Below are 12,730 nucleotides of genomic sequence, written 5' to 3' on the forward strand. Positions count from 1 at the left end.
TAAGAGTTCTTCATTTTTAAATGCTAAAAATAACTTCTATTGTTACATAAAAACTAGATGAATCTATGCTAATTGAAGCCATTACTCTTACAGATAAAAACACAACAAAAAAATCTCAAAATTTATGTTTAATGAAACTAAGTCACAATGAACTTCAAAATTAATTAGCAAACTTTGCTGCCTACTATACTAAGATATAATATGAGTGAAACATTAAAAATACTGATACATGTGTAACATTAAAGGTATATATCGGTATCCTTATTCATATATTAAAATAAAAGGCATAGGGTAAAACTAATTTTATAAGACAGATAAAAACCAAAGAATACTTTTCTACTAATCTGGAATTTACTATTCCAAATTATACTTTTTAAATATAATGAGAAAACATTTATACTTTATTTAAAAAACTGTGCTTTATTAAGGTTTTAAACAACTCAAAGAGTTTGAAAATCATTTATTATCAAAAATAAAAGAGAAAAAGAAAATGGAGAAAAACACAGACATAAATCATAAAATTAGAAATCCTGTTCGATTACAAAAGAAGCAAAACAAAACATTCATTAGGGACTAGAAGATAGTAAAACAGTGGACTATAGATAGGTTTGAAATATAGAATTATAAAATTACACATATGGCAAAGTAAGATGCTGGAGAAGATAACATATATACAATAAGAAAAACTCTCAAACTCTTTGAAAGTACAAGGAGCTAGTATCAGCACTCTTTACTTCATGTGGTCAAACAAAAATTCAGAAATAATGTGGAATACTGCTTATGGAAAGACTAGCCTTCAACATTTCCCACGTAGAAGATATAGAAATATATTCCATTTTTGTTTATTACCATCTCACCCTATTTCACATTAAGGAATTGCTAATCTGGTTATTGAGCTTAAGAGAACTACAACCACAAGCAAATCTCTAAAAGTGAACATTAAACCATAATGTCTCATTATGCATTATTCCATTCATTATAGTATTCCAAAATTATTTCTGAATTACATCAATTAAAAAACTGATGTTTTTCCTTACCAATTCATATTCATCAAAAAGCTGTATGAGGGAAGGTGGAATGAACATATGAAAGCCTTGTAAAAAAGCATTGATCTGAGGTTGAATGGCTCTTGTCATTCGAAGTTCAGTAACAAGCTGGACATACTCTGCCTATAAGAAAAACAAGTTTTTGTGATTTCTTTTTTAAATTTCATGTACTTAAGATAATGTTGATATAATCATTTCTCATTTAAGAGGTAAAGATTTAGAATAAATTTGGTAACAATATTCATAAATCTGAGCAAACCAGTAAACAAACCATCATTCACTAAGCCGTTTAGGCCAAAATCTTAACAATCTATCACTCATGACTGCTCTCAAACCCTACATCAGCTGGTGCTATCAGATCTACCTTTAAAAAATATTCTCAATCTCACCTTGTCTTAGTACCTCCACTTCTAGCACCCTTGCCCAAGCCATCATCCTCTCTCACCTACATTACCACAACGTCTGGTGTCCCTGTTTCCATTTTTGCACCTGTACTGCTTCTTTTCCATCCCACAGCTGGAGTGATTTTTTATAATAAATAAATAAGTACATTGGTATGTATGTATAAAATTCAAATCAGGTAAAATGCAAATTTGGCGCTAAAGATCTGGCCTCTGCCTTGCTCTCTGATCTCATTTCCTTTCATTCTTCCCCTAGCTCACTCACTCAATTCTAGTTTCACTGGCCTTCTGGCTATTGCCCAAACACAAGCTTGTTCAGGCTTGTGCCTTTATACTTCCAAGTCTCTCTCACTGAACTGTTTCATTAGAATATAATCTGCAGGCAGGGGCTTTGTTTTGTTCACCAGTATATATCCCCAGCTCCTAAAAAAATGGCTGCCACTTTCTAAGTGTTCAACAAATATGTGATGAATGAATGCATACGTTCATCAAATTCACTTAATACATACTTAGAACTTGATAAAATGGCTCATTTTAGGATAGCCAATTCAATTCTGAGTTAAGGTGAGCTATTTCACAATTTTATTTTAAAATACATCATCATCATAGAAAATACTGTCACTTAAAATTTAACTGGTAATTTAAAAAATGTATTTTGGCTTAGATCAGAATGAATTACTATACACACACACAGAGTGTGTATATACACACACACATATATATAGAGTGAGACAGAAACTTTATCAGATGTTATCATTTATATATTTTTAAATTACTTCTCATGAAAATTTATGAGTTAAGAGCAATATGCTGTATAGGTATATAGTTCCCACCTACTGGGAATGAATACTCTAAACACAGAGGGGAGAAAACCTGTTTTAGCTCCCTTCCTTTAATCTTTTTTTTTTGGCACTAATTTGATGCTCAGTTAAAAAAAAAAAAAGACAAAAACAAAAAAACAGGCACTAAGGCAGAAAGTTCTATATAACTGCTGGCTATGAATTCTCCATACCATTCAGAGCTACAAAAGTGTCATAGTGGATTTCTCACATCTCTCCCCAAACACCATGTGGCTCCTTGTGCAATTTGGCACAAAGAAAGCTACCATATCTGCTATTCAATCTACTCCCACTCCCAAATCCCATGTCCCACCAACCAATGGTGGAAAGGTTTTTCTCCACCATATAGGAATTAATCAGGTACTGAAAGTTACATACAGGTAGTTCCTACAGAGAGGGAGACAGAATTGTATACCAAGAAATCAAACAGAAACATATACTAAATTACCAGAGTCCAAGCCAAGAAATAACATATTATAAAACGCTTCCAAGTGATGACACCAGTATTTTCAGCATTAGTCATGTGATTATCTTTTACTTTATGTCTATTCTCATTAAAACTGTTTACTACATGTACCGAAATTTTTCTGTCCCATTCATTCATTAATTATACACCTGTATGTTTAAGGTGCTATATGAGACCCTATCTTCCCTAAACAAGAATGACTATTTCCCAAGGGGTTTTGGCTTTATAATCTTAAAGTGCTATTCAATAACCACTATTCAAGACCTTAACAAATTATGAAGCATGAAAATAAAAGATTTCTGAATTGCTCAAGTGAACTTTACCTATTTTAATTGCATTCCATATCTATCAAAATAGTATATAATCTTTTTATCAATTAATTTCTATTATTTACTCCTACATTCTATTTCTATAAATTAATTTTCAAATATAGTACTCTACCCTCACACTTTTTCTTCTATTTCTTTAATAGTAATTATGTTCCACATTTAAGTCAGTAACCCAGTCCAGTTACTGGATATCAATTTGTGAAAATCAGCTCATTCAAATCCTAGTCTTCATAATAATTAATTTAAATGTGGATGGCTGTTGAAATAAATTATTTTTCTTTAAAATAATAAAATCCTAGTCATCACAAACCCCGCTGAGTTGTTCAATAATTTAAGAGTTTTCCAGAGAGATGAAAGATAGCTATGTTCAAAAGAAAAATCTAAATCAAACTGCTTCTACAATATGTTTTCCTTTCTCCATAAACAGTACACCTTCAAACACAGTAACACAAATTAACATTTTCTTGACAATACTATTATTTCTTATGGCTGGAAAGTATTCCATTTTGTCTCTGTGTGTGTATATACATATATGTGTGTGTGTGTGTATATATATATCACATTTTCTTTATCTAATTATCCTCTGATGAACACTTAGGTTGATTCTAAATCTTTACTATTGTGAATAGCATGGCAATAAACATATGGATGTAGTTATCTTTTTGACATCATGATTTCCTTTCCTTTGGTAGTGGGATTCCTTTCCTCTCTAGTAGTGGGATTGCTGGATCGAATGGTAGTTCTATCTTTAGTTCTTTGAGAAATCTCCATACTGTTTTCCATAGAGGTTGTATAATTTACACTCCCACCAACAGTGTAAGAGTTCCATTTTCTCCACATCTTCACCAACTGCTGTTATTTTTTGTCTTTTTAGTAATAGCCTTCTAACTGGGATAAGCTGATACCTTATTGTGGTTTTAATTTGCATTTCTCTGATTAGTGATGTTGAAAATTTTTTCATGTGCCTATTGGCCATTTGTATGCCTTCATTTGAAGAATTCATGTCCTTTGCCTACTTTTGAGTGGGATTATATGGTTTTTTTTGTTGTTGTTGAGTTGTTTGAGTTCCTCATAAATTCTGGATATTAGTCTCCTGCTGGATGCACAATTTGTAAATATTTTCTCCCATTCTGCAGATTGTTCACTCTGTTGATTATTTATTTTGCTGTGCATAAGGTTTTTAGTTTAATTAAGTCCTATTTGTTTTTGTTGCCTGTGCTTTTGAAGTCTTAATCATGAATTCTTTGCGTAGAACAAAGCCTAGAAAACTTTTCTCTAGGTTTCCTTCTAGTATTTTTATACTTTTAAGTCTTACATTTGACTTTTGTATATGGTGAGAGATAGGGGTCTAGTTTCATTCTTCTGCATCTGGAAATCCAATTTTCTCAGCACCATTTATTGAAAAGGTTGTACTTTCCTCAGTTTACATTCTTGTCAACTTTGTCAACGATCAGTTGGCTGTAAATATGTGGCTTTATTTCTGTGTTCTCTATTCTGTTCTATTGATTTATGTGTCTACTTTTGTATCAGTACAATGCTGTTCTGGTTATCACAACCTTGTAGTATAATTCGAAGTCAGGTAATCTGATGTTTCCAGCTTTGCTCTTTTTGCTCAAGATTGCTTTGGCTATTCAGGCTTTTTTGATTGCATAAGAATTTTAGGACTTTTTTTTAATACTGTGAAAAATGAAGTTGGTATTTTTGATAGAAATTGCATCGAATCTACAGATTGCTTTGGGTAGTATGGTCATTTCAACAGTATCAATTCTTCTGATCCATGAGCAGGGGACGTTTTTCCATTTGTTTGTGTCATCTACGATTTCTTTCATCAGTGTTTGTAGTTTTCCTTGTGGAGATCTTTCACTTCCTTTGGTAAATATAATCATACATATTTTTTTGTAGTTATTGTACATGAGATTGCCTTCTTGATTTGGTTTCAGGTGAATCATTACTGATGTATAGAAATGCTACTGATTTTTATATGTTCATTTTGTATCCTGAAACTTTACTGAATTTATTTATCAAATCTAAGATTTGGTGAAGTCTTCAGGGTTTTCTAAATATAAGACCACATCATCAGCAAACAGGTATAAATTGACTTCCTCTTTTCTAATTTGGATGACTTTTATTTCTTTCTCTTGCCTGATTGTTCTGGCTAGGACTTCCAGCACTATGTTGAATAGTAGTGGTGAAACTGGGCATCCTTGTCTTGTTCCAGTACTTAGAGGAAATGCTTTCAACTTTTTTTCCATTCAGTATGATGTTGGCTGTGGGTTTGTTGTATTAATATGTGACCTTTATTGTTTTATTTATTTTCCCAAGGCAGGGGTCTTGCTCTGTCACCCAGGCTAGAGTGCAGTGGCTTCATCACAACTCACTGCAACCTCAAACTCCTGGGCTCAAGCGATTCTTCTGCCTCAGCCTCCTTGAGTAGCTGAGACTACAGACACATGCCACCACACCTGGCTAATTTTTCTATTTTTTGTAGAGATAGGGTCTTGCTCTTGCTCAGGCTGGTCTCAAACTCCTGGCCTCAAGCAATCCTCCCACCTGACCTTTATATTTTGAGGTTATGTTCTTTTTATACCTAGTTTGTTGAGGGTTTTTACCATGAAGGGATGCTGAATTTTACCAAATGCTTTTTCTGCATCTATTGAGATGATATGGTTTTTGTCCTTAATTTGATTTATGTGATGTATCATATTTACTGATTTGTGTATGTTGAACCATCCTTGCATCCCTGGTAGAAAGTCCACTTGATCATGGTATATTATCTTTTTGATGTGCTGTTGGATTCAGTTTGCTAGTATTTTGTTGAGGATTTTTTTTTTTTTATCTATGTTCCTCAAGGATATTGGTCTGTAGTTTCCCTTTCTTCTTGGGTCATTGTCTCGTTTTGATATTACGGTGATACTGGCCTAGTAGAATGAGTTAGGGAAGATTCTTTCCTTCTCAAATTTTTGGAACAGTTTCAGTAGGATTGGTACCAATTCTTCTCTGTATGTTTGGTAGAATTTGGCTGCAAATCTGTCTGATTCTGGGTTTTTCTTTTTGTGGAGATTGTTTTATCACTGACTCAATTTGGTATTCATTACTAGTCTGTTCAGTTTTCTATTTCTTTCTAGTTCAATCTTGGGAGGTTATATATTTCCAGAAATTTACCCATTTCCTTTAGGCTTTCTAGTTTGTTAGCATAGAGATGTTCACAGTAGTCTCTAATGATCTTTTGTATTTCTGTGGTTATCAGTTGTAATGTCTCCTTTTTCATTTCTGATTTTATTTGGATCTTCTGTCTTCTTTTCTTGGTTAGTCTAGCTAGTGGTTTATCAATTTTGTTTACCTTTTCAAAGAACCAACTTTTTGTTTCATTGATCCTATTTTTGGGGGTCTCTATTTCATTTTAGTTCTGCTCTGATCTTTGCTATTTCTTTTCTTCCACTAACTCTGGGTTTGGTTTGTGTTTGCTTTTCTAGCTCCGTGAGGTATGATGTTAGGTTGTTAGTATGGAAGTCATAACATCACTTTGTACTCCATAAATACATAGTTATAATTTGTCAATTTACAATTAAAACAAAAATTTAAAAAATAAAAAGAACTGATGTAAGCTGGCAGTAGGAAATCTTTTATTCCCAACGAATGGCATATCCTAGGAAAGCTATATCTGCTCTCACCAGAGTTTTGTTGTCAATTCTTTGAGGGCATAAAAAATCAGATGCTATTGAATCAAATTAGGGAATTCACCATATTAAGCAATATATGAAATGCTAAGTTAATATATGTAAAGTTTTCAACCTAGAAAGCCTCAGTATAGATGAAAAAAAAAAAAAAAAAACCAGCCTGAACAACTTTTTTCCAGCTCAACCACTGAGCATGACAACTGACATAAAATAGATAAGTGAAAAGTAATTGCAAAGGGAAAAGATAAAAACACTAAGACTAAGGAGATTCAACTTTCAGACATTGTGTATCAGTTGAATTACATCTCTAGTTACAGAAATGTTTTAAGAATCTCCTAATCTTCTGAATATGTGGAATGAATAGCATCAATCCTTAATGATCTTCCTTAATATTTTAACTTCTTTCCAGGCTTTGAACCTAAATTATGTCTTCTTATTCAGGATGTTGGTGAGGCTAAAAATTGGCACATTTTTGGAAGCTATTTTCATTCTTGAAAATCTTTTTTCACTGTTTCTTGAAGAAGATCTTAATAAAACATATTTATTTGAACAATAAACAACTTTCAATAGTGAAAATAAGATACTCTTTTCTCCCCCCCCCAAGTAGACTGATAATTAGCCACATTTATAAAACTGTTTGGATTTTTTTTTTTTTTTTAGCAATTAACAATTTAAATGTCATTATTATTGGCATAACTGGATTCACTGTTTGACTATAAACCCTTTGGTAATAAAAGCTTCCTTCATGGGTTAATGTACTTGATTAGTACTCTCCGGTATGTTAAGAGTTCTTATTGAAAATTCCTCCAATGAGAACTCAAAAGAGATCACGTTTCTTTTATAGAAATAAGTAGAGAGAAAAAGAAGAGAGGTGTTCTTACGATGTACCATTTTCAATAATTTATTCTGTATCAGGAGACCTTTTTTTTTTTCCCCCCTGACACAGGGTCTCACTCCGCTGCCCAGGCTAAAGTGCAGTGTTCCAAGCATTGGCAACAGCATATATAGCATCTTTCATATAAAGGATGCTAAACTCATTTTGAAAACCTTCCACCCCACAAATCTGTTCACTGCTGCAACCATGCTGTGTAAGACAGTGTTTTTACATTTACTATTGATTGATCTGAGGATACCCAGGTCACATGGCTGAATTAAAGAAGTCACATTTAGGGGAAAGTACATGGCATAAACATAATTTCTGATGAGAATTTCAGCTGGACAATGAGCAGAACAGTTGTCAAGGAGTAACAAAATCTTGCAGTCGTCATCCAGCCCATCTTCCCTGAAGTGAGCATGAGCCACTGGTACAAATGTTTGTGAAACCAATCAGAAAAGATATACTTGGTGACACATGTCTTTTTGTTAGAATAATGGACTGGTAAGAAATTTACTCCTTGAAAAGAACCGAGGATGCACGCTTTTGCCTATCAGAGCAAGTTTACACTTATGTCTGCCTGCTGCATTAGCATATCCCAGCACAGTTATTCTGTCCTTGGCATCCTTACTTCTTATAGTGGCTATCTCATCAGCTGTAGTCAGTGTCTTTCTGGGGCAATAATGACAAAACAGTGATGTTTCATTAGTATTATAAATTTGTTCTAGCACCAGATTTTCATTAGCAGTAACCTTGGCAAATTCATCAATGAATTTCTCCCCTGCTTTGTGAGCAGCAGATGTTTTATCACCACAAATCTTTAAAAACTTAATGCCAGGTCATCTATTAAATTTCTGCCACCAGCCTGTTGAGTATTTAGTTTCCTTCAATATTCAGTCCATTGTGATAGATCTTTGCATGTTTCATGATCAGCCTACCATTAAGTGACATGTGGTTCATTGCTATGCTGACAAATCCACTCTTTGCATACACAACTGAGAGCTTAATTTTTAGTTTTATAAAGTTTCATAAAGTGCTTTTTTATTTTTCATTAACTTCTGTTCATCACTTTCTGCAGAAAACTTGAAAAATTTATCCTCCTATTTCTTTAGGTCATACAGGGTAGTCATTAAACACCATAAAATTCTATAAGACATTTCACACTTACATACCACTGTCCAGTTTCTCTAACAGCTTGATTTCTGTGCTACAGATAAACATAAATGCTTCCTCTTTTTCTTATCACTGCTATCCACAGGGGTATCTTCAGGCCTTTTTGACATTCCCATCAATTATCTTTATACCCCAGTACAGACAATAAGCTAATAGACACAGTGAGGTTGGGTGCAGTCTGACGTTGGAAGGCCAAGGTGAGAAGATCCCTTAAGGTCAGGAGTTCAAGACCACCCTGGGCAACATAGGAAGACTCAGTCTCTACAAAATTTTTTTTTGAGACAGAGTCTCTCTCTGTTGCCCAGACTAGAGTGAGTGCCGTGGCGTCAGCCTAGCTCACAGCAACCTCAAACTCCTGAGCTCAAGGGATCCTCCTGTCTCAGCCTCCCGAGTAGCTGGGACTACAGGCATGCGCCACCATGCCCGGCTAATTTTTTCTATATATAGTTTTAGCTGTCCATATAATTTCTTTCTATTTTTTTAGTAGAGATGGGGTCTCGCTCTTGCTCAGGCTGGTCTCGAACTCCTGAGCTCAAACGATCCGCCCACCTTGGCCTCCCAGAGTGCTAGGATTACAGGCGTGAGCCACCGCGCCCGGCCAGTCTCTACAAAATTTTAAAAATTAGCCAGGTGCAGTGGCGCATGCTGTATTCCTAGCTACTCAGGAGGCTGAGGCAGGAGGATCGCTTGAGCCCAGGAGTCGAAGGCTGCAAGGCTATGATCATACCACTACACTCCAGCCTGGGCAACGGAGCAAGACCCTATCTCAAAAAATAAATAAATAAATAAAATGAATAAACAAAAAAATATATATATAAAAATTTGAAAAAAAAAGACAGTGAGTAATCCACGTAGGTCTTGGCCCCTTGTGTGGCACTGTGGGAAACCTGCTGTTGACATATCAGACCTGCACATGTACCATCTTATTATCCTTCATGGGCATGCCTGTGGGGGGAAATCTGGGCTTGTGTGGGAAATGACATACTGCAGGTGAAGGGGACTGAGAAGGTATTTTTTCCCTCGGGGATGCTGAATAAACTGTGTGTTGAAAGCCTGTGTTTTGACTGCAACCCATCACATAAATTCAGGTGTGGAATTTGCCACTTGTGGCATCATGTTAGTGCTTCAAAAGTTCCAGACTTTGGAGCATTTTGGATTTTTCAATTAGGGATGCTCAACCTATAGACTTTTCTGAAAATGCAAATAAGGAATTTACTTTAAGTCAATAATCTATAGCTATAAACCTATATTTTGTGCTTATATGCTCATCAAAAATGTATTTTATTATGTGAAATAATCAACTGAAACTATCAATAAACATTTAACCATATCAAAATGAAGTGAAGAAAACATTCTTACCTTGTAAGAACCTAATAAATGTCAGATGTTTTAATAATAAGGCTGTTTCCACACTGAATAAAGAGAAATAACTATCTCAAAATGCTGATATAGTAAATGAGAAATGCACAAAGAACATGGTTCAAATACATGAAGCACACACAAAGTACTCAACAGGCGGTAGTTGTTATTATCACTAGAAAACAGAACTAATGGTAATGAGGTCAACAAAGAGGAGGGTGACAACACTACTAGTCATTAGGTGGCTCAATACACTCAGGCAGTCATCCTGAGTCCTTTTCTTTCTCATCTCCCTTGACAATTATTTACCAAGTTCTATAAATTCTACATCCTCCAAAGCTTAAAAGCTACCCCACTTTTTTCATCCTCACTACATTGCCTTACATAATTCCTCATGTGTGCTCCCCAAGACCAATGCCACAGCCTATCAGTTGCCCTGACTCCAGTATTGCCCTATTTCAACCCATTCTTCATTCTCCAAGCTGAGTTTGTTTCTTTGGTTTTTTTTAAAAACAGAAATTTGATCAAGTCACTCCTCTTTTTAACATATGCAATCACCCCTACAACCTTCAGATAATTTTCAAATTCCTAACTATAGATGCAAAGTTTTTCAGGATTTGGCTCCTGTCTACCTCCCCTATTTCATCTTTTTCTACTTGCTTACTTTGCAATCTAAGCTAAGCTCTACAGCTCTGCTCTACTTGTGGTTTCCCATACATGCCATGCTGTGTCACCTCTGTGCCTTACTGTGAGCCCAGAACAATTCCTTCTTCCCTTCCTTATTCCTATATCTCACTACTTAATACATCTCTATAATTCAAATTTCATGCCACCTCCTCCATTCCCTGATATCCTGCCCCATCCCACTCCTATTTTTTTTTTTTTCTCCCAGGCTGGATGAACTTTATGATTAGTATTTAAATGTAATGCTAACATTTAAAATCCATGTAGCTTACCATTCAATGCTAAAAGCTAGAACTAAGGATATGAGCAAAAAAGGCCACATCTAACACAAGAATTTATGATTCTACAATTTCAGCTTTTGGTCAAGAATAAATAGTGAAAGCAGAACTTTAAAAAGATGAAAAACACTTTAAATGTTAAATTTTCAGGTCTTGGTAATTCAGCCATTTTTAAAACTGAAATCATGATGTTTTTCTCCTAGGTTTTAGAACAAATCACTGACAGATATAAAATTAAATTTAAAAGAGCACTATATTTCAAATGTGGAACTAATTTATATTCTGCCTATATTACTCGTATTTATTTAACATACTGCTTTTTAAACAAAAGTTGTTTTAATCTGTTTAGCTTCACTACATATACTAAAGTCTTTTTTAATAAAACTTAGAAATAAATGACTCCCCCATGTGGAGATCAGCTTACATAGACGCTCTCTAACAAGTCATTTAAGTTTCAATATGCTTAAAATCATAAAGATGAACTCTAAACATGACAATTACAACTCTATGCCTATAAAGATAAATACGTAAAAGGCTGACTCTAAAGTAACAGAAAGTTCACGACAAAATGTGTAAGTTAAAAAAAAATTTCTAAGAAATATTTTAAATTAACATTCTACAAATTGAATACTTCAACAGTTTTAAGGCAAGTGATCAATTTAAAATGTGACACATTTCTAAAATTTTTTTAAAGTTTTATATGAATCAGGTTGCTTATTAAATATTAAATATTTAAACATCAATAATTTGATCTATAATTACCACACCTGACTCTTATTGGTAACATTAGAAGGTGAAGAGGGTCAATTTATTGTGAGAAATGTTTACATCAAAAAATGAAAGCTGAGAACTGTTAATATATTTATAAGATCCTGATATTATCAATCATAATCATTTAAAAAAGTTAGCCTGTAATCAACCAAGCAATTAGCTAAATAAAAATGTATTAAGCTTAGAAACAAAAGTTTCAAGTTCTTTAATAGCACAATATTCTTCTAGTCTCAGATGAGACTCACAACGAAGGGCATATACTCAATGTGAGCATATTCTTATTTTTTATTATTATTTTCTTTCTTTCTAGATTTCAATAAAAAACACAAATGCAAAAAAAACTAGTAAGTATTTTAAAAATCTAAGCAAAAATCATGTCATAGCAAGAGGGGGGCTGCTAGGAAATAGAAGTATAAATATAGCTATATTTTATACAAGTGTTAATGGATCCTTCCACACTGACATATAAAATATATCTCAGAGGAGTGACAAATCTATTCACCAGATATAGCATTCACACATAAGAATCATGTTATAGTTTTCTCACCAAAAGCAATCATTTGCTTAACAAAGATTCTATGACTTCATTACCCTTAACTGAGGGTAGGTCTCCAGTGTAAAATAAAATAATAACTGCACTACAAGGAGGACAATCTAACAATTAAAGGTTTAAAAATATTTCATCCACTGGCAAGTTCATATAGATTTAAAAATTAATTTATGCATTTTACTATTTTAACCTAGTCTACAACTTAACATGACTCATTAAAGATCTAGTAAGTTCTTCCTTGACATAATTAATTTTGCATGTAGTATGAAGAATATTAGACTTG

General features: G+C 33.8%; 1 protein-coding gene across 4 annotated transcripts in view; it reads right to left on the reverse strand.

The window, feature by feature from the left end:
* The window catches only part of HACE1 (HECT domain and ankyrin repeat containing E3 ubiquitin protein ligase 1), a 92,563-nt gene that overhangs the window by 11,890 nt on the left and 67,943 nt on the right, over positions 1–12,730 (reverse strand). For all 4 annotated transcript variants that reach the window (XM_069489191.1, XM_069489190.1, XM_069489189.1 and 1 more), the window contains one exon: positions 1,038–1,169. In XM_069489191.1, coding sequence (XP_069345292.1) covers positions 1,038–1,169 — 132 coding nt within the window. The remainder of the gene's footprint in view (positions 1–1,037; positions 1,170–12,730) is intronic.

This window comes from Eulemur rufifrons, chromosome 15 (assembly GCF_041146395.1).
Source record: "Eulemur rufifrons isolate Redbay chromosome 15, OSU_ERuf_1, whole genome shotgun sequence".
NCBI lineage: Eukaryota > Metazoa > Chordata > Mammalia > Primates > Lemuridae > Eulemur > Eulemur rufifrons.